The sequence below is a fragment of the Rhinopithecus bieti genome, unplaced genomic scaffold (assembly GCF_001698545.2).
Source record: "Rhinopithecus bieti isolate Rb0 unplaced genomic scaffold, ASM169854v2 scaffold_30846, whole genome shotgun sequence".
In the NCBI taxonomy this organism is placed as follows: domain Eukaryota; kingdom Metazoa; phylum Chordata; class Mammalia; order Primates; family Cercopithecidae; genus Rhinopithecus; species Rhinopithecus bieti.
Window position 1 is genome coordinate 3,072,393 of NW_016814438.1, and position 23,323 is coordinate 3,095,715.

The 23,323-nt window shown below is 44.9% G+C and overlaps 1 protein-coding gene across 3 annotated transcripts in view; it reads right to left on the reverse strand.

The window, feature by feature from the left end:
* Window positions 1–23,323, reverse strand: part of ME3 (malic enzyme 3) — a 220,629-nt gene that overhangs the window by 52,377 nt on the left and 144,929 nt on the right. For all 3 annotated transcript variants that reach the window (XM_017850859.1, XM_017850857.1, XM_017850858.1), the window contains exons 5-6: window positions 20,506–20,581; window positions 9,618–9,779 (exon numbers count right to left, since the gene is read on the reverse strand). In XM_017850859.1, the coding sequence (XP_017706348.1) occupies window positions 9,618–9,779; window positions 20,506–20,581 (238 nt within the window). The remainder of the gene's footprint in view (window positions 1–9,617; window positions 9,780–20,505; window positions 20,582–23,323) is intronic.

Genomic DNA, 23,323 nt, shown 5'->3' on the forward strand with positions numbered 1-23,323 from the left:
CAAGAAATGGCTGTTGCCTTGTAGGTGCTGACAGGTGGCTGCTGAGTAAACAAACACTTTCTACTGCAGGGCAGAGTGGCACTGTTTTGGAACAAAGTGTGGCACATGGAGGGACAGTGATGAGTGAAGAAATTCCCCTTAGGGGGCAGATTGGGATTGTGTCATGGAGAAAATGGTCAGGTAGGAAGAGATAGGCAGATTTCAGCAGGTAGGCGTCAAGGCTCAGAAGTCAGCACAAAGAAAGGTTGAGGGCTGGAGGCAAGAGGAGGAAATACCTGGTGTATTTGGAAAATGGGAGGTAATTCCATGTGTTAGAGTTTCCTGGAATTATCTACTTTTTTGTCTAACTCACCAAAAATATAAATTCTTAGAGGACAAGGTTTTGTGTTATCTTCATCTCCATCTGAACTGCTGCTACACACAAAGATACAAAGATAAGGACCAGTGGGCCTATACTCTGACCCTCAGCCCTCGGGGGCTTACAGTCAAGTCTCACCTCCATCACTGTGAGCTGTGTGACTTTGGGCAAGTCATGGGGCCTCCTGACGCCTTATTCTCATCTATCAAGTGGGGATAAAATATGGGCTGCATGGGGATGATTGTGATGATCAAGTGGAAAAATATATATGAAAGAGCTTGGTGAATTATAATATATGCTATAAAACAGTGGTAGCAATTTTAGCTTTCACAGTGCCTCCAATGTGTCACGTACTGCCCTAAGTGCTTTACTTAACCCAGTGAGGACGTATCAGCCATGGAGGTGTGTGGCTCGGAACTATCTTAAGGGTACCTGCTGACGGAGGGCAATTGGTGGACAGCCTTCAGTTTGCACACTCTCCCTGGATTGCTTAATGATTGAGCATGGAGGAGGACTGGGGGAAACCATTCCTGCCCAACTGAGACTCTGCTGGGGCAGGAACTTCCCACCGGCCTGACGGAGCTGGGGAGACTCTCCCTGGGCTCTCTTACTCAGTCCTCACTCCCTCCTGCTCTCCCTTCACAGGTGTCTGACCTGTACTACAGTCTGAAGGCCCCACTCACCCCCAACTCCTCCCACTCCCTCCCCCTTTATTCTTCACAGGTGTCTACCCAGTACCTCTCTCACACATCTATTTCCCCCATTTTTAAAGAGGCAACAAGACTCAGAGAGGTGAAGCAGCCTGCTTAAGACCTTGGACTCATAAGTGCAGGAGTCAGGATTCAAAGCTGGGCTGTTGGGTCCAGAGTCTATGGTCTTAAGCACTCAGTCGTGCTGCATGGGTGGCTCTTCTGCATACCAACAAGAATCAATTTTTCTTTTTAAGGACACTGTTCTGGGTCCATACTGCTTTGATATCACTGTAGTAGGTGTGGGGGAGGGTGTAGTTTAAGGGACAGAAAAGAACAGGAAATATCTGTTAACCCTTCACCCCAAATCTTGGCTACACATAAGATCTGAGGTGGATTTAGCACTTTGTCAAAGATACCACAGGTTTACGTTTAGAAAGATGGTGGATCCTGGCCTCCTGTCTCACTCTCCTAATCCCCTGGATTGGACACCCTTGAAACTGTTTAGAATTCTTCACTGGTAGGGGTATGTGCATGTGTGTGTCAGTGGGGGAGACCTAAAGGGTGAAAGTGGTGCATACATGGTGCCCACCCTTCCACATGCTACCTTCAAAGTGACCATCAAAAGCCACTTAGAAGCATCAAACATCCAGAAAGAAGAAATGATAAATGATAGTAGAGTAACATGATGAATAGCTAGGCAGTAATTAAAATTGGTGGTTTTAAGACTTTGCAATCACCTGGACAAATTTGTAAGAGATTATTTAAAGTGGAAAAAGCAGGATACAAAATTACACAGATATCATAATTATAACTCTCTGAAACACACATACAGAGCTTGGAAGGACATACATTAAAAAATGACTGAAAATAGTATTACTCTTGGCACTGGCAGAAAACATTCACTTTGCCAGTTCTTACAAAGATTAAAAGGGTCCATGGTGAGTTATAATTTGGAATGTTGCCAACTCACAGATTTGAATCTTAGTGCATCAGGCAGCATAGAGTGAATTTCTCAATCCTGCATATGCAGTTTCTAGGGTAAGTTAAGCTCCCCAGTGGTGCTAAGGGATTTTTACATTTTCAAAAAATTTCTCAGTATACTGCAGTAAAGATCAAAGGTCAACCATAATGAGATACTGCTAAGATACAAGGGCAACTATGAAAAGCTTTTTAAAAGTCCTTATATTTTGCTTCCATAATAAAATGTACTATGTCTCAGATACTTTAACCACAAAACATGAAAAAGAGTTCCCTTATGGATATGACGTTAAAAAATAGCTTATGTTTATATAGAGCTCTCAAGTAATGCACTCATTTGTTCCTTCTAATAGTCTGACCTCTTCTCATCCCATTTTAGAGGAAGTTGGAGTTCAAGGGTTTAAATAAACTGCCCAAGCTCACAGAGCCAGAAAGTAGCTATGCTGAGATTGAGCTTTGTCTGGGTCTCATGATGAAGCGTCCTCTTTGTCCCATCACTTGATATTGTGGAAGCCAGGGAACCAGGGAGCCAAGGGGCAGCTCCTTACCCTCTGCCTGGTCCTCCTGGAAGAGGTCAGTAGTGGCTGGGAAGGTCCAGGCTCTTGACCTGCAGACCAGGCTGGGGAACGGGGAGAGCTGGAATGAGTTCAGAGGAAAGGCTGTGTCCACATCTCTAGTCAACTGGTTCTTTTTTAGCAGGAGTGGAAATGGCTTCTCTAAAAGAGTAGTGGGCAGAGCTCCCACAGCTGACTTGGCACAACATGGAACAAGCAGCCCACATTCTGCTCTGTATCCGCCAACTGATTCAGATATAACAATGCCTGCCAGTAAGGGGTAGGAGTAGTAACCTGCCTGGACCCCCTCCTTGTAGCCCTCCTCTATCTTGACTTCTTCATATGATTTAGAAGAGAAGAGAAGATTTCAGCAGATAGTATTGCCAGATAAAATATAGGACGCCCAGTTAAATTTGAATTTCAGACAGGCAATAATTAAAAAGAAATGTTTAGAATTAAGTGTGACCTATGTATTACATGGAGCACACTTACGCTAAAAAATGTTGACTTGCTTATCTGAAATTTAAATGTCACTGGTGTCCAGTATTTTTATTTGCTAAATCTAGTAACCCTATCAATAGAGGCAGAGGAATCTTCAAGTTTGGAGGCAACATGCCGTGGGGGAAAGGACGCTGCTGGACCTGGTGGCTGTGGTCAGGATGCTCCCCTCTGAGCATCCTTGGTAGGGCCCAAAGGGGCTCTAGGCTTTCAAATCAGATAGACCTGGATTTGAATTGAGGCTTTGTCACTTGACTAGCTCTGTGGCTTTGGGGAAGGTATTTAACTTTTCTCTGCTCTCTGTTAAATAGGGATGATAATTTCTATCACACAATGGAAGCTCTTTGAGCATTCATCTGCATCTCCCCAGCTAATTGTACAGTGATGGAACACATAAGCCCTTGAGAAGCATTTAGTGATATGATTGCCAGAGTCCTGGGACTGGGCTAAGGAGATGCTGAATTAAAAACTAGGAAGGTCTTAGAAATCACTTGGTTCAGCTTCCTCCAAATGAGTTTTTGAAGGTTGGAAAGAATAAATGAGCTGCCCAAAGTCACAAAACACATTGGTGGAAACAACACGGCAGAAATCATGGTTTCTAGACCAGGACTCTTCCCAGGGTGGGAACCAGGTTTATTCACTTCCAAACTTTAGTATTCAGTAGGGTGCCTGGCACCTAAATATTGAGTGATAAAATCTTTCCCCTCTGTTAGTTACTGAGTCCCCTTTGGAATCAAGTAAGTCCATGATTATAATTTTAGGTGAAGGCCTTTATTCAAAGTGGGTGAAGCAGAACTTTCTCATCTGCTGTGGGAGTTAGAGGGTTGAGTGTGTTCTCTGTGGCTATTTGCCTAGCTCTGCCTCCCGTAAGGTTTGTCTTGGAGACAAAATGTCATGGAAAACGAAACGGTTTCCTCCTCTTCACTGCCCATATCAGTGAGCATTGCATTTCAGCTGGAAGACAGATAAACCTCCTGGTTGAAAAAATATTTATCTTGCATAGCAACAGGCATGCTGTGATATTACTCAGGGAACCTGGGGGTCTGGGAGGTCACAGGATTGGATTCATGCTGTGGGCACAGCATGCTTTCTCCTTACAGTGGCAGTCCCACCTACCACTCATTCCTTGGGAAGCTCAGCTAAGCCTGGGGTAAGCTACAAAGATCCTAGCAAGGGCATCCTCATAGGTTACACATGTGTAGAGAGTGAGCTCTATGATGGCACCACATGGTGAAGGCTAAATAATGATAATCTTGCAAGGTAGAAGAAACCCTGCAACACCCAGCCTGATAATCTTGCAAGGTAGAAGAAAGTCTGCAACACCCAGCCTGGTTGTCAACTCCATGCTTCCTTGGCAATCCAATAACACCCAAAGCACTATTTACCAGGCTCTGCTGATGCTTGTTTCCCTAAGCAGACACGAGTCCCCTCCCTCCTCCCATTCTTCAGTTCCAGAAGATCACACAGCATCTCCTTCTGAGGTGAATTCATAGAGGCTCAAGACTTCTGCCAGGAGAAGACCTCCAAGGCTCAGCAGGGTCATTTTAAAGCCAAGCCCCATCCCCAGGATTCCCCACCCTGCCTTAGCACAGGGTGGCATGAGCGCTGGGTTTGGAGTCAAACCTTGGGGAAGCCCTTTCTGCTCGGAGTCTCTTTTACCCTGTAAAACAAGGGGGTTGAACAAGATGGTACTCAGGTGCCTTCTAACCTGAATAGTCTGTGACTGGCTGCATATGGATGAAACAAAATAAATCCAATTCACATGCAGCCACGATGGAAGGCTGAGCAGGCACTCCCTTCCCCTACCCCCTTGGAACTTAATCATGGGATGTCCTTTCTTCATGGGATCACGTCTCCACATATTTATTTTTCCAAATCTCCTTGTTGTCGGCAGGTAAAAGTGACGCAGAGTTTCAGGGCTGTGGACAGCAGATGTTTTCCTTCAACAGGAAACCTGGCGGGGTGTTGTCTTTGACTGTGATTAAAGCTCCTGTTGCCTCAGGAGTTTTTATGGAGACATACACACAGATGGTCAAGTTATTCTGACACTAAAAACCCCCATGACAGCATCCTCCCTGCATGGACATGTGAGATTAAAATGGTAAAAGGCCAAGTTTCCCTCTGTTACATCTCAGGCTTGCTCTGAGCAAAAGGTGTGCCCTGGGACTTCTGGGGGGAATGTCTTGCAAACGGATTCATTGGGGAAAAAAAAAAAAAGAAAAAGGAACTGTAGTTGGGAGATCACATAGCAAATCCATTTGAAAAGAGAAAAATCACCATCTTGCTAATGTTGGTCACTTTATAACTTTGAAAATTTTGTGTCCTGAGTTTCCTCAAATGGGTCTGGAGGGGGCACACCATTCCCTGGAGGGGATGGTGTAAACAGTATTGCTATCCTCTGACTTGATTCTGAATGTCCATGGGATCCTGTCTGTGTGAAACACCCATTCTCGGCCCCCATTTCCCAGTCTATAATGCAAACACCAGACCCCTTGGAGCAGTGCACCATGTTGGGCAAGGCAGCTGTGGAGCCAGAGAGCTGTGGAGCCAGAGAGCTGGGTTCCAATCCCAGCTCTGACACTTAGAGCTGTGGGACCTGAGGTAAGTAGTTGACATGTTTCCGTCTCAGTTTCCTTATCTGAAAATGGGGAGAATAACATACTGGGGAAGAACGGCTTCCTCTCACCCCCGGGGCACATACAGGGGGCAGATCAGGGCATGTTCTTTCCTCCCAGATGGGGGTACTCTGGTCCCTCCCTGACATAAGATGCAGACCCAGGGGAGGTTCTCTCCCCTCTACATCCAGGAGGAAGAGGTGATTCTAGAGGCCTAAAGCACCAGAAGAAGTAGACGCTTTGAGTAGATGTGACACATGACTCATTAAAGTGACCAATTAGGTGACAGTGTTGAAACACTGACAACTAGAATATTCTATTCAGGCTGACCCATTGGCTCAGCAGGGTGCCTGACACCCACTAAACACTCAATAAACTTTTATTAACTAAGGCAAAGTGTTCACAAAAGAATCTTAATTGAAGAAATTAGAACAAAATTACATTATGATTACACCTAGGTAATAACTACCTTTATGTATAGGCATAGAAAAATATTGGGAAGAAACACAAATGCAGCATTGTGGGAGAAATACCATTTCCTTTTTCTTTAAAATTTTGAATAATGTTCTAAATTTATTTTAGCAATAAAATTTCTGAAAATCAAGAAAAAAATCTTTACTTATAAAGCAACAGAAACTAGGCACAGATGTAACATGGGGAGAGGAGCACAAACTTGGATTTGGCTCCTAGCCCTGCCTCTTCTAGCAGATCTTCTTGGGCAAATAAAACTCTCTGGGCCTCAGTTTCCTATGCTGTAAAAAACAGGGTAATGACAGATGCTCCACTCACAGGGTTATTGCAAGGCTTAAACTGAGTGGTCCATAAAAAGGGCCTGAGCCACAATTACTGCTACCTTCCTGTCATTTTTTCTGGTGGGTTTGTTACAAGTTAGAGCCAGCTCTAAACTTCAGCATATCATTGCTGAGTGCTGGACCTTCAATGACAAAGGATCCCAATGCACCAGCACAGCCAGCACCCTTCCAGTGGATGCAGTGGCCTCAGAATCAAACTCAATCTGTTCTAATTCTTGCCCAAAGCCAGCTTTTAGAAGGAATGAAGGTCTCAATTAAATCCAGTTGGAACACAGCAGGAGGTATTGGAGAGGAAGAATAAAACAAAGTTTGCTGTGCTCATCCATGTCTGCAAAGAAGCATTCTGTGAGGCCAAAAGACAATTTCAGCAAAACTCAGATATCTGGCTGGGGGTAGGGCATTACTGTGCAGAGCAAAACTTGAAGACTGGTTTTGATGAGCAGCTGTAAAGCATGTATCCTGATCCAGCCTCCTGTCTCCTGAGCTGGTGAGGAGACACATGGAGACCAGGCAGTTTTAGAGGTTGAAGGATACTTAGTAACTTTCTGGTCTAGTCTCTCAATAAACTGAAAGGGAATTAAGTCTAAGGAGGTGCAGTGACTTATCTGGCTCGTCATGGCACTGGAACCAAAGTCCCTGGTTCGTCATGGTACTGGGAACCAAGGTCCCAAACCAATAGTTTTCCCACTTTCTTGCCCTCCCTCATCTCATTCCCACCCCCAGGATTTCCCAGCTGTTAAGCAAGGTCTGCCCACCATTCCATCATTTGATCGTATCTGCAGATGAAGCCTGAATAAGCATCATTCCTTACTAGGATCTAAAGTGCTTGCTTTTGTTTGAAATGGGGATGCCTGGGCTGGGCGTGGTGGCTCACATCTGCAATCCCAGCATTTTGGAAGGCCGAGGCCAGCGGATCACTTGAGGTCAGGAGTTTGAGACCAGCCTGACCAACATGGTGAAACCCCATCTCTACTAAAAATAAAAAAATTAGCTGAGCGTGGTGGCGCATGCCTGTAATCCCTGCTACTGAGACAGGAGAATTGCTTGAACCAGGAAAGCAGAGGTTACAGCGAGCCAAGATCACACCACTGCATTCTAGCCTGGGCAACAGAGGGAGAGTCCATCTCAAAAAAAAAAAAAAGAAAAAAAAGAAATGGGGATTCACTGTGTTTAGGCAAGAGGAAGGCCATGTAAAGAGTCTTGGGAAATTTTCTTAAGAGAGATCACTGCAGAATGCAAATAAGAATAACTGTTTGACAATGTGAATCAAGAATTTAAGAAATGACCATTCCTTTTTCTTCAATACTTACATTTCTAGAAATTTATCCTAAGGAAATACTCAGAGATAGTAACAAAGACTCATCTGCAAAATGGGTTTCAGAGCACAATTTATGTTTTAAAAAGACTAGAAACAACCGAAGTGCCCAACTGTGGGGGTTTTCTTATACAAATTATATACTCCAGGTAGCTATTAAACTGACACTACGGAAGAATGGTTAATTAAGTCTAAGGACTTAATTAACTTAATGGTTAATTTTAGCAATAAAAATTTTAGCAACAAAATTTTTAATTTTATTAAAATCTTCCTTCCTTCCTTCCTTCCTTTCCTTCCCTCCTTCCCTCCTTCCCTCCTTCCCTCCTTCTTTCTTTTCTTTCTTTTCTTTTCTTTCTTTTCTTTCTTTTCTTTCTTTTCTTTCTTTTCTTTCTTTTCTTTTCTTTCTTTTCTTTCTTTTCTTTCTTTTCTTTCTTTCTTTCTTTCTTTCTTTCTCTCTTTCTCTCTTTCTCTCTTTCCCCTCAGTGCCTAGCAATGTATGTTCATGGATTTAACCAAACCCTATGGTGCCCATAGCTCATCAGGACATGTGTAGCCTAGAGTGGATCCAAAGCCAGGTTCCAATGAAGAGATGAGGGACCTATAAACTTAACTGTTGTAGAGATAGAGCGAGCTGGCACTGGTGAAAGAAAACTCATGATAGATAATTAAATTTGAAAAAGAAATATAAAATACTGTATATATAATAAGAACACAACTTTTGTTTTATAAGTTCATGGAAAAAAAAAGGCTGGGAGAAAATATGCCAATATGCAAACAATGATTAGCACTTGTTGTGTGGCTGATACCTTATTTTTAACACTTCACTGAATTGTCTCTATTTATTTATTTATTTATTTATTTATTTATGATAGAGTCTTGCTCTGTCACCCAGGCTGGAGTGCAGTGGTGTGATCTCAGCTCACTGCAAGCTCTGCCTCCCAGGTTCTCCTGGGATTCTCCTGTCTCAGCCTCCCCAGTAGCTGGGATTACAGGTGTGTGCCACCACACCCAGCTAATTTTTGTATTTTTAGTAGAGATGGGATTTCACCATGTTGGTCAGGCTGGTCTCAAACTCCCGGCCTCAGGTGATCCCGCCCTGATTGGCCTCCCAAAGTGCTGGGAAAACAGGCATGAGTGACTGTGCCCGGCCTCAATTTTGAAAAGATGAACATGCACTGATCTCAAAGATAAATATCATTAAGAGGGAATCCTTGGATATTTTTTCATGTTTTCTGACACAAAGACAGAGCTGTGAATCACAGACATGCCCATGGTGGTTCCCAGAGCAAGGAAACCCTTGGCTGGGGCCTGAACTCCTTAAACCACAAACTGCTAGGAATCGTGCAGCTGTAGGATCTCACCTGTCTGAGTCAGACATTTTGGCACCTGGTACTTTGAATTCTAATCCTTCCATTGGGGCAGACTGCCTTGAGAATGCAAAAAACACAGCCCAGGGGTCACTCCCACCTCAAGGGAAATGGAAACTGCATGGGGTAATGGGGGTCAAAGAGCAAGGAAGCCCAAGCAGGGGTCATTGTGGGTATAGAGGGCCTCATAGAGGTAGGATCAAGGGGACCCAGGAGTGGGAGAGGGAACAGAATGGAGCTAGGGGTGGGCAACCAGGGAAGAAGGTCCTCTACTCCACAACTGTGTAGGAGGAGTACCCTGGTCTAGGGGATGCCAAGAAAGAAGTGGCCCCTTGCTGTGTAGATATAACCACCCACAAACATGCTCCTCACCCTGTCCCAGTTGCCACCTTCTGGCCCCAGAGCTCCCGGCCTGGGCAGTGTGTTACCTCATTGTTGGTGCCGACATCCAGTAGCACAGGGAGGCACTGCTGTGGGTTCACTCCTCCACACGCTGTGTACAGGGCCAGCTTGCCCACAGGGATGCCCATGCCATAGCAGCCCAGGTCTCCCAGGCCCAGGATGCGTTCCCCATCAGTCACCACCACGGCCTGAAAAACAGCAGGGCACCATCAATCAGGGACAGCACTTCCTGTGACAGAGTGCTCATTTTAGCAGCCCCGGCCCATCAGGCTTGGTGACTGGATGCCCACCGACTTTGCCGGTGTGGAAGAGTTTGTCTGGGATAAGGCCAGAGCATTTATTCACCTTCAGGTGGCCGGTCCTTCCTGGCAGGCTGGTGAGAAACCCTACTGACAGGAGATGACAGAAAGATGCCTGCCTTGCATTCTGAGCTTCAGGTGGGGGCTGCAGAAACAGCTAGAGGGAAACCACATCAAGTCACTTCGCTCTTCCTCAAGGAAACTAAACAGACACTCTCAGCCTGAGACTTGGGGTGGTGGGGAGGGAAGGGCATAATTAAAAGAGAAAATGAAAAATAAGTGTTCATGCTGCTGCTACAGCTCCAGGATTTAGAGGCTAATCTAAATGCTCTCCAACCTACTCCTGGATTATGAAAAATCCGATTTGCAAAGAACAGGACTCCTTGTGACATCTTCTAGGATCATTATTGCACATGAAATCAGGAAGAGTTCCAAGCTGCACTGGGATTTACCTTTTGCATTTGGCAAAGAATTGCTGAGGTACTAGCTGTCGTGCTCCTTCAAGGCTTACCTACTGTGAATTAATAGATGTGAATGAAGCTGATGGTGATGAGAGGAATAATTGTATTATTATAATGGATATTCTTTTATTCATGTAATGCATATTTATGAAGCACCTACTTTGCATAAGACACTGTGACAAATTCTGGGGGAGCTTCAGTTTGCACATCTACAAAAACAAATATGCACAGACCCAGTCCTTAAAGGATTAATGGGCCAAAGGAGAGATGGAATGTGTATATCATGTGTATATATGTGTATATCCCAGAATCATGATTCTGGGAGGGAAGCTGGACTGCAGCAGAATAGCATACAGGGCGGCAGAGATTAGAAGATGGGAGGGTAACCCTTCATGGGTGAAGGGACACACATGCCCTGCCTTGGACAGGTGGAGATTGTGGGGCATGGGTCGGGAGAAGGGCATTTGATACAAAAGAAAGTTAAAATCCAGGGTAGAGGTGCTGGGGGTGGGGAGAAGGTAGGGTGTGTTTGGGGAACGAGGAGGTGTAGGTTGCAGAAAGGGAAAGAATGGAAAGTCAGGCAGGAGTCAGACTGTGAAAGGCCTTGAATGTCTGGTCAAGGAGAGCCCCTCAGGGTAATGGTGAAGTTGTTTGTAGGCCACTCTCACCTGCTCACCAGCGCCAGCTCTCTCTATCTCTACAACAGTTAAGTTTATAGGTCCCTCATCTCTTCATTGGAACCTGGCTTTGGATCCACTCTAGGCTACACATGTCCTGATGGGCTATGGGCACCATAGGGTTTGGTTAAATCCATGAACATACATTGCTAGGCACTGAGGGTAAAGAGATGAAGACCCATTCTTTCCCTGGAAGAGTTTATGATCTGGTACCCAAAGGGCTTATGGTTTCTTCTCACTTCTATTCTCTCTTTTTTAGTGGAAATGGGTGTAGACAGTTTTAAAAACACTTCTCTGCTTCTGGAATGGGGTCTCTGGAGAGTGCAAGAGATCCATGAAAATCATGATATTCTCCCTTAGATTGGTCGACTGCCTCTGTGGAGAGTGCTCACAGACTGCATCTCATGTGACCCTCCCCATAACTTGGGCAGGTAGGTGGATCTGAGGTTGTTATCTCTGCTTCACAGGTGAGCAAACAGAAACCTTTATTTCCTCCATATATATGTTAAGTGTCGGCCACATGCCAGGCACTGGCTGGATGTTTCCACGTCAGTTATCTTAAAAGATTAGGTGACTTAGCAAGATCATCTTGCTAGTGAATGTGACAGGGCAAGGTTCCTGGTTCAGGGCTTCTTCTACCACCCCAACTGGCTGGGGTAAAGTGCCTGTGATCTTGGCAAAGTCCTGCCCTGCTTTGGCGCCACCCTCTCTGCAACCTGCATCTGACCTCCTCTTGGTAGCTCTCCCTGTTGGAGACTATGCTCTCATGCTGCCCCTGGGTGTCCAAACTCTGGGCATTTCTCTATCATCTCTCCTAATTAGAACTTCCTTATTATGGTTCCCATTCTCTCAGAATCCTTCTCTGTGCTGAAGGGGCAGTGAGTGACATGAAGTTAAACAGAGGAAATCTGCTACTCCAGGCTGTTATCCCCACAACCGTAGGATGGTGACAGGGCTCTGCAGTGGCACTCTCCCAGCCTGGACATGCCCCAGGGCACTCTACTGCATGCCCAGCTCCTCTGAATGAGTGTCTGACCTCCATCTACTGTCCACCCACAATCCTACCATGGTTATAGTTGAGTTATTGCAACAGTTTCACAATGAGACTGCTTGCCTCTCACCTTCTTTCCTTCCATTCTCTCCTGCCAACCAATGTCAGATTCATTGTGTTAAAAGCCCATTTTCATTATGCCATTCCCAGGCTCAAAGACCTTTAGTGACTTTGAACTGTCCGTAGAATAGAGTCCAAAATACTTAACTCTTTAATGATCTGAATCCAACCGACCTTCTGAAACTTATTTCCTGCTACACATCTGTACACAATTGCCTTCTCTGGCTGTGCTGGCCTTCTCATTCTTCCCAGACACACTCTGAATTTGCCTACCACCTCTCCATCTCAACCTGTCTATTCCTTTCTCCTGGAGGGTCCTTCTCCCCATTCTTCAGCAGCATAAATTCTGCTCATTATAATCTACTGAAATTTCTCCTTCCCCTGAATTGCCATATCTACCACATACCCTTCCTGTCCACTTGCCTGCCTTTTACAAGCATGTATTAAGGACCCACTGCCTGCCAAGACCTGCACAAGGTGTTATTTAATCCTTTGATGGTGAAAGCAGCTGGGATGTTATTAACTTTGTTTTAAAATGCACATTTTATCTCACCAAACAGCCTTAGTGGTTAATGGCAGGTGCTTTGGAGTCTGATAACCAGTTTTTGAATCTAGGATCCTTGATGATGTGCCATGTGTAATTTTAGATAAATAGATAACTATTCTGAGCTTCAATTCTCCATAAAATGGGTATAATAATAATAATACTTAACTCCTCAGGTTGTTGTAATGATGAAATAAAATAACATATGTCTCATTTTAACCTGGTGCCTTGTATAAAGTAAGAATGATGAATAAATGGTTGCTGCTCTTATGATTGTAATAATGATTATTATTTAGGGCAAAGATTATATCTCAGACTTTGAAATTATTTCTGATCTCTCCAGTTTTACATTAACACAGAAAGAACATGCAATAATTATCTGTTAAATGAATGAATGAAAAAGAAACCAAGGGGAGACCTTGGCAAATGCAATATTTAAGAAAGTCTGGCCATGCAAAACTTAACAGCTTTAACCTTGGCATCCTCATCCATTGCTATGGCTCCTACTGTCCTCTCTAAGTAGATGACACCTATAGATAACTGTCAGCTGGACATTGGCACTCAAATGTCCAGTACTATTCCCAAATCCCACAATTCCCTAACCAAAGGAATCCTCTTTTTCCTCTTACTCCTTTTGATCCTTTTTACTCTGCTATCCTCCTGCTCTCTGTTACCCTGTATCTTCCAAGTTCAAAAACGTCCAGTCTTCTTTGATTCTTCTCTGTTAGTCAACCACAGCCAATTGGTCACCAAGTTCTGCTGATTGTGCCTGCTCCCTATTTTAAACATCTGTTCCATTATCTTCATATTATTGCTACTGCCTCGGATCGGATCATCCATCTTCACTTGAGCCACTGCAGTGTTCTCCTGACTCCAGTTCTCCTGACTGGTCTCTCTACTGGATTTTCCCCATTCCATTTCATTTTTTCCGAAGCACACCCAGATATATCACTTTCTTGCCCCCAGATCTCTAATGGTTCCCAATGTCTGTAAAACAAAGCCCAAACATCTTAGACTGGCTCCTAAAGCCTTCCATGGGCTAGGCCCAAGCTGCCCTTTGAATTTCCCCTTTATTCTTTCCATGCTCCATCCAAACTGAAATATTTCCAATTTTGCACAAGGCTTGTACTTTCTTGGATACATGCTATTTTACTTCTCCATTTCTTTGTCTCCTTGATACAAATCTTACCACCGTTGTGTGTTTCAAGGAACAGTTCAAAAAGCATTTCCTTCCATGAAGCTTCCCTTCTGAATTTTTTCACTTCCTTCTCTGAATTCCCACAGCATTTTCCTCAACTACAAAACCTCTAATTCTCTTCCTTGTATTACAGTTGTACATTTCCTTGTGCTTCACAGTAGCTTGAAGCTCTTCTGGGGCCAGTAATGGGTTGTGTCATCTTTGATTCATCAGCACTTAACTTGGTGTCTGTAATGTGATACGCACTCACACATGGCGGGCAATGTGATAGATCCAACAGAGAGAACAAAGTGTCTTCGGCACTGAACAGAGTTCAGACCTGCTGTGGATTAACAAGTTTAGAGAGAAGACACTGCACCCTGTTTCTCATAACATCAATGGACCTTATGCTGGGAGCCACTAGTTCTGTAAATTATCAAAAGGCTGAGGGCAAACCTGGGCAGCATTCTTGAGCTTTAAAGCCAAGCAACCTTTTCTAGAACAACAGAATCACATGTTCCTTGTTTGGAAGAGTTTTATAATTCATAACTCCTCTGTCTCTCTATGACTATGGGGAGGTTTGGGGAATGCTGTGCCATATTCTTCCTTTGCCCACCTGCCTCAGACCTAAGGCCTTTTCTGAATTATTGCCCACACCCTTTAGTTTGGGTGGACCCAATGGGACTGACCCAAGACTGACCTGACGATCAAATGTCCTTGCTTGCTCTGGAGCTTCCTTGGATTTGTAGCTATAGTATAAACATACAGCACTGTTTATACAACCCTCTTCTTCCTCTTTTGTTTCATCCTTCCTTCTCATCTTACCTTTTATCCTCCCCCTCCTCCTTTTCTTCTTCTTCTGCTTCTCCCTCTCTCTCTTTCCACAACAAAAATAATGCACACTTCTTAGTTTCAAATCTTGGTTCCACTCCTCCCTTGCAAAGAACCTAACCTCTCAACTTCCTTGTCTAGAAAATGGGGATAACAATAGTCCCTACCTCTTACTGGGTTGCCATGAAAATCCAATGAGTTAATCTATGTAGAGCACTTGGCATCAAACCACATGAGGTGGATACGATGATGTGCTGCCCAGATGCTCCTGCAGGAATGAAAGAATTATTTTCCCAGCTGTATCCTTGGATATCAGTCCACTTAGGGGAATTTTCTCTACTGAAAAGAGTCACCTTGCCCAAAGCCACACCTCCTTCCAAGGGCAGCCCAATACAGGAATCTAAAGGTCCACTCCGCTGCCTCACTTCTGGATGCCTTTGAAGGGCCATCCCAGCTCCAGAGCCTCCTCAGTGGCTCAGCGGAACCTTGCTTGAGATCTTACTGCAGCCCAACCTCTCCTTCTGCTCTATCCTATTTCCTTCCTTCCCACAAGTGTTGACCGACACAAGAGCACTCCCTAGTATGTCTCTGACACTGTTTTTCAGGAATTCTAACCTCTGAAAATAAGCACAGAGTGGGCTTTAACACAAAGTGGGCCAACGCATGGTAGGTAGGCACTTGGCACTAGCAATCTGCTCTAAGTGTAAAAATCTAAGTGACTGTTTACAGAGGATGTACCCAGTAGCAAAGGAGGATCCCTTGGCTCTCAGCACCTCCTCCCGCGAAGCTCCTGGGACTGGGGTGAGGGAGAGATTTAGGAGCTTGGGAAAACTGTTAGGGAGGAGGCTATTCTCAGCTGGACCTTCCTATAGGCTCCAGGCAGTGGCCACTGTGGGAAAGAGTCAGAAAAGGAGTTCTCACTCCTCTTTGTGATTTACGCTGGACAGCTCAAGGCAGCCTGGCCTGGCCCGCCCCCTCCTTCCTGAAAAGCAAGTCCCACAAAACTTCGTGGTCTCCCCAGCCCTGGGCTTTGGCCCCATTTCCCTCGCAGACTACTTTTCTTACACTGCAGTTTTCAACTCCACTTTCTTGCTGGGAAACCACAGAAAGTCATTTTTTACTTTCTGAGTCGATTCAGAAGCTCCTCTAAACCACTCCTCTTCTCTAGGCAAGCAGCTAGCAACAGTTCTAAAGATACGTATACCTTGAAAAACTCTGTCTCCCCCACTTAGCAGCTGCTGGAGAAGTGATTTAGGACCACAGCTCTGGGCTGGGCACCAACACTTAATTGTGGGTAACCTCAGACAAGTCACTTAACCTCAGCTTGCTCATCTGACAAAAGACACAATCCTATACAGCCTTTTTTTTTTTTTTTTTTTTTTTTTTTTGAGACAGGATCTCACTTTCTCACGCAGACTGAAATGCAGTGGCCCGATCTCAGCTCACTGCAACCTCTGCCTCCCAGGCTCAAGTGATTCTCCTGCCTCAGCCTCCCGAGAAGCTGGGACTACAGGTGCGTGCCACCACGCCCAACTATTTGTATTTTTAGAAGAGACAGGGTTTCACCATGTTGACCAGGCTGGTCTTGAACTGCTGACCTCAGGTGATCTGCCCACCTCAGCCTCCCGAAGTGCTGGGATTACAGGCATGAGCCACCATGCCCGGCCCTTTGTTTGTTTGTTTGTTTTTTAGACAGAGTCTTGCTTGTTGCCCAGGATGTCGTACAGTGGCACAAGGCTCACTGCAACCTCCGCCTTCCGGGTTCAAGTGATTCTCCTGCCTCAGCCTCCTGAGCAGTTGGGACTACAGGTGCCTGCCACCCCAGCTCATTTTTGTGTTTTTAGTAGAGATGAGGTTTCACCATGTTGGCCAGGCTGGTCTCAAACACCTGACCTCAAGTGATCCGCCCGCCTCGGCCTCCCAAAGTGCTGGGATTACAGGTGTGAACCACGCCCGCCCAGTCTCACTCCTACATATTCTTCAGGACCCACATTGGGGGTTTCAGATGTCCTTAGTCCAACCTCTCCCAGTGACTGTGGGAATAGAATGAAGTAGTGAAGGAGAGGTTCTGCATCAGTTCCCAAGTGCTATGAAAGAATAATGAGCAGAGATTCCCTACCTAGGTAGGGAGACCTTCCTCTCCACTTTCTAAAATAACTGGAAAATACACATCAGAAAACAAGAAAGGCTGTGGCTTGGAAATTCTAAACCTTTGAAAGGGCACCCTGGGGGTGGGGGGAGAGGAACCTCCAGATAAAGGCCAGTGAGTAGGGCAAGGAAGGGTCCGGGGTAAGCCACAGGCAGTCCAATCAGCTCCAGTGGACCTACTTACATGCCAAACTACAGGCCCAATATTCAGAGCTCCTGGCTTTTCCAGAGAAGCCAGAAATCCAAGTCCTTGGATATATATTTCTCATGAAATCTCCTGATTGAAAAATGTTGCCTACAAATTCAAAATGTTAGAAAACCACTAACAGCCAAATCAAATATGTCTAGGGGTCAAATCGTTTGATTGCTCATTTGTGGCCTGTGATTCCCAGGTAAGGGAGCCCCCTCAGGCCCCGCCTGCACTGCTGTATGGGCTACAGCTGCCTCCACCACCTCCAGTGATGACAGTATCCGTTCAAGTGCCCTTCGATGTGTATAGACTTTATCATAGTTAATCCTCACAATAGGAAAGCAAAGCTCAGAGAGAATATCGGCACACGCAGCAGGTAAGTGAAGCTTCAAGGCCAGAATCCGGGGCTGTCTTATTGCAAAGTCTGGTCTGATTCCTCTACACAGTCACTGGGACTGATCTCTAGGTTTCTTCAAAGTGAGACAGGAGTAAAGGATGGAGGTGGTCCCAGGCACTCACCTGTGTACTCTGCGGAACCACAGGGTGGGTGGGCAGTCAGTCACCTGTCTGCTCCTTGTCCTCTGGGGTCCTCTGTTTGGCAGCACAGATGTAGTGTACTGTCACTGTTTCTGGATCAGTCTTTCTAACTAGACTTTGAGCTCCTTGAGTATGGGCCCGTATACATTCTCTGTATCTGAACCTCCAGGGAGCTCTTCCAGAGTAGATGTTTTCTAAAAGATGGTTGAATGCAACTGAATTCAGTATTACGGGCCCAGATCTGCTCAGGCAACTTAACATTCTCCTTAGAGGCTCTGGATATCTCTCTTATTTGGGGACTGCTGGAGTCCTACCTCTTCCAGGGTGCCCAAAGCCCTGTTTCTTTTCCTCTAAAATCACAACAGTTGTGGTCACCATCTCTTTGGCAATTAGCATTCAGTATTTAGAAGGTTCTCAAAATATGTTATTAAGTCAATAACTATTTAGCTTCTAAGGTTCTATTTTGAATTTACATCTTGGTTTCTTAACCACAATACGAGGCAATTTGAGGGCAGGGTCCATGTTTTTCTCATTTTGCATCCCTCACAGCACGGCCCTTGATAGAGTTGTGCCCTGTTATAAGAGGAACAATTGAAACCTGAAATCCAGTCCATGATCCCCTCACCAAGTCCCTGTGTCTGCTTGGAGGAAAGGGTGCCTTTTTGTTAAACAGAGGTACCTTTTCATCATTCTTTCTAGTTCCTCATAATTTGCACAAAAGCACCAAATATATTAGTGGAGAACCTCCCGGCACAGTATCTGTGACATGGAAGATGCTCAGTATGTCTATCAACTGAATTCATTCAACTCTGTAGGCATCTACTGAGTGCCTCCTATGTCCAAGGTTTCCCCATGGTTGAACTGTCCAGGAAAGTGAGTGAAAGAGGTAACTTTACAGGACCCCAGCAGCATATCCACTAAGATTAGTCCATCCAGTAAGCTGGCTTCCCTTAATGTCCTCAAGGTTTTATTATAGATTCATGCTAGACATGCTCTGGAAACTTGCTTCTCTGGGCCTGGGACCAAAACCTGCAGGGCCTGTAGGACATATAACTGAAGTTGAAGCAGATAAGCAGGAGGGAGAAGCACAAGGCAAAATGATACCCAGACACAGATGCAAAAAACGAGCGAGGACTAAAGTCCCAGGGCCTTGGCTGTGGCTCGAGCCTGGCTCCTGAGGGCCAAGGTTCTGTCCCCAACCTGGTCTGTTTTTAAATAATATCATTCCCTGGAGAGAGCCAGGAGTGGGTGGGACACAAAGAGAGGTAGATAGAAAGAAACTGTCTTTGGTGTCCAGTGGAGAAGGGTGGAGGGGCTCAGGGAATGGGCAGGGAAAAAGAGAGAGAGGTGCATGGTTCTCTCGTTGGCAGCAGAGACACAGTGTACGGTCATTGTTTCTGGATGAGGCTTTCTAACTAGACTTCGAGCTCCTCAAGTATGGGCCCGTATACCTTCTCTGTGTCTGAATCTCCAGGGAGCTCTTCCAGAGTAGAGTACCACAGCCTCCCAGGCAAGGTAGGGTGATGTGAGCACTCATTGGCCCTGAGAGTTCCTTGTACTATACTTGGTCAGCACCAACACCTCCCCAGCTCAGGTGCCAAAAATGCCCTCACCCACCAGCCAGTGGATGTTCTGCATTTTTTTTTGCCTCACCCATATTGTTTCAGAAGCAACAATGATCTTAGATACCAGAACCCCTCAAACTCCTCCATAGATATCTCTATAGCAGGAGGAGATCTGGGGATTTAGCCAGAGGCTAATACATTTCTACAAATTTGCATGTTTTATATATAAAAATTAACATCACTAGGCATGGTGGCTCATGCCTGTAATCCCAGGACTTTGGGAGGCCTCGATGGACAGATCATTTGAGCCCAGAAGTTCAAGACCAGCCAAGGCAACATGGTAAAACCCCATCTCTGCAACACACACACACACACACACACACACACACACACACACACACACACAAAATTACCCAGGCATAGTGGCCCACGCCTGTAGTCCCAACTATGGGGGAGGCTGAGGTGGGAGGATCACCTGAGCCCAGGAGATTGAGGTTGCAATAATCCATGACTACACTCCAGCCTGGACAACAGAGTGATACTCTGTCTCAAAAAAAAAAAAAAAAAAAAAAATTAAGGCAACTTTTGCATTCTATAATGTATGTTGTTTGGTATATAGAAATGGTTTCTTCTTACATTTTTGAGTAAAATGGATGCTCCTGGAAGAAGTGGCAGGTTTATTTTGTCACTCTACATTTATGTCCCACATCCCCACCCCCACACTGCTGTGTACACCCGGGGTACACAGACCCAAGTGTGAAGATACTGTCCATCATAGGCTTTTACTCTTGGTGCAGAATGTCCTCACTCCACAGCCTAGTCTCTCCACTACCTAACTGTCCACAGCCTACCCCTAAATTCAAGGCTTAGCTCCACTGTCACTTCCCCCATGAAGTCATCCCAGAATCTCCTCAGGCTAAAAATCATCATTGCCTCTAGAAGAACACCCTCAGTTCTTTTTGTGTACTTTATTTATCTCTGGACAAGTACCACCTTGTTAGCCTTTTGTGCCTTTGGCTTATTTTCCGCATAACATGTCAGCTACTTGAGAAGAGGGTCTATGCCTGATTTCTCTCTGTGTCTACTATGGAAACTGACACCATATATTTAGCAGGGACTCAACACATGCTGAACATATCTTCAGACTAATAATCACAATAATGAAGGGCAATGTCACATGGATGCCTGCTTCATGCAAACCTCTGCTCTGTGGTGTGTTTGTACTTGGCTATAACAGGTCTGTGGCTTAGGAATGGGTGGTAGTATGCTGCCTTCAGTGTCATAATGGCTCATTTTATAGCTGGAAATGACTCTGGTTCAGGCTGAAAGGATTCACCCAACAATGATTAAATAGCAATGAAAACGGGATCATACCTTAATATTGTCTTCTGGCCAAGAGTTCAGCATTGTTGCAAGATGGCCCTTGTCATGAATGGTGATGAACAGTCCACTAAAAGAAACAAAACATGTACACAGAGAAACCAGGCAGTCAGACTAGGAACTGAGCAAAGTCCATAGTACTAGGTAGTCTCCTGCCCAGAGCCCCAGCAGTTTAGAGGGTCATCCTCAGGCTTTCTTCCAACTGCTTCTCTCCACAGGGCAAGGAGTCCATGGGGCCAAGGGGTGTGCCCGCCTGGAGCCTGTGCTCCCCAGAGTCTGTGCCCTTCTTTCCTTCCTCTAGACCAATACCCAGGATACCAGAATTCCCTGACCGAATGGCCCCAAGGCTGATTCCAGGGACTGGAAGAGGGACAGCCTCTTCTCCAGGTCCTTCCTCCCAAGTACAGACAACACTGCAGTGGCTGGATCCCTAGGGCTGAGTCCATGTCTGAAACTTGGACATGTGAGTTGGGATGTTCAGACACATGTGCATGAGGTTCTTGCAGTGGGGGATGGAGCTGGGGTTAGGAAGAGGGGTGAGTGACAGTCTTGAGCTACTCCATCATCACACACACACACACACGCGTACACGCACGTGAAGGCAATGAGGGTTAGCCAAGATCAGACAGATACTGGAGGGGAATCAAGCTTTGAAAGCAGGAATTATACCTTTTGGGATTTGCAAGTTTGCAGCTTTTTGCCTGAAGGCAGTCCAATCTGCAGGCAACTTGGGGCAACAGAGGCCAAAGTCTTAATAGCTTGAGGTATCAGATAATAGAGCTGGGGCTAGAAGAGAAGCCAGGAAATGAAGAGGGGGTGGATTCTGGAAGGGGACAAGCCACAGAAAAGATAAACTCCCAAATCTACCCAAATGATTGGCTGACCACTAAACTATGTACACACAGGGGGACTGGCAAAAAATAAGTACAGCTGGAATCTGAAAGAACCAAGCAGAGATTTCAGTTATTGCTGATTAGGAGAGACAGAGTTGGGAATTTGAGTCCAGCCAAATCAACTCCCCCCTAGAACAAACATTAGTCATCTGAGAAATAAAACAGAATCCAGAGTCCATAGAATCTAGGGTACATTGAAGCCCATTGTAATATTCTGCTTACTTTATATTAGAAATTTTCCATAATAAAAAAATTAAAACAAAATAAAACAACTACAAGAACACCACTGAACCCCAAACTGTTCTTGGCCTCCATATTTCTTGCCAGAACTGTTCTTTCACTCTCTTCCCTTCCATTGCCAAACTTCCTAAAAGTATTGCCTACACTAACTGCTTCCATTTGTCCATCTCCCATTCATTCCTCAACCCACTGCAGTATGCCTTTTCTCAACATCATGCTACCAAAACTGCTCTTGCAAAGGCTACCAATGACCTTCACATTCCTAAATGCAATGGACACTCATCAGTCCCCATTTCCTTTGTCTTCTTGGTAGCATCCAACACTTTTCATCACTCCCCTACCCAATTTTTGTCTTTTGTGACTCCATTTTCTTTGAGTTTTCCTCCTACTTCTCTGCTGCTCCTTAGTCTCTTATGTTGGGTAAGTCATCCAGCCATTATGCATTAAAGTTCCTCAAAAATCTGTACTATCCCACTTTTTTTCTTACTCTTATTCTTTCTATTTGTGATCTTATCAATACCCAAGGCTTTTGGCCAATGACTCTCAAATATCTATAGATCAGCGTTTCTCACCTTTGGCACTATTGACATTTTGGGTTGGATAATTCTTTGCTGTGAGGGGTGTGGTTGTCCTGTACATTGCAGCATATTTGGGAACATCCTTGGCCTCTACTTTCCAGATACCAGTAGCACCTCTCACTACATTGTGACAACCAAGAATATCTCCAGACATTGGCAAATGTCCCCTGGAGGAAAAAAATTATCCCTGATTTTAGAGCCACTGCACTAGACCTTTTATTTAACTGCCTACCTGACATTTCCCTGTGCATACCTCAAAGATACTTCAAACTTAGCATGTACCAAAACAAATTTATCATCTAATCTTCCAATATTACGACTCAAATACAAGATAAAACAGACTCAAGACAAAACTGATTCTCTTTCCTACTCCCTTTCTCAGTGAATATTTCCCCTTACATATCTAATTTAACAATTCCAACCCCTTGAAATCATCCTTGATGGTCTCCTCCCTTCTTTTATACAACCCATTGCCAAGTTTTTCATTTGTACTTTCTCAATAACTCCTGGTTCAAACACTTCTTTCATCAGTAACACTACCTCCTTTAACCAGCCTTCCAATGTCTGTTGCCTGAAGTGCTGCAATAACTTTGTAACATCCACTCTTGCCTCTCTTCTATCTATTTTCTATATGCTAGTGAGAGTGATGTTCTTGAAATCAATGACTCATTGTTTTACTTCTTGTGCTAAAAATAGAATAAAGACCAAAGTCCTCAACATGCCTACAGAATCTTGTCTGGCTCTTGCCAACTTCCTTACTTCATCTTGTTCCACTCCTCTTCTCACTCCACATTCTTCAGCCACACTTGTCTTTTTCCATTCCTTTATGTGCCATGTTCTTCCTACCCCAGTGCTACTTTGAAATCACCTTTGCAAAGATTATGACAGTGAGAGAAATCTAGCACGGCTGTCTTCATGTTGCTTCTAGTCTTGCAGGCTGGCTGTCCTCACTGATTATTGGGCATGGGGCCAGGCTAACCATGGGAGGAATTTAGTTTCTAATTTAACTTTGAAGCAAGTGTGATAATAGTGTCTCCTTGAAACTGATCCCTTCTTTGTTCAGTTTTGTGGGCTGAAACTGCCTTTGTAAGACTAAGGAAA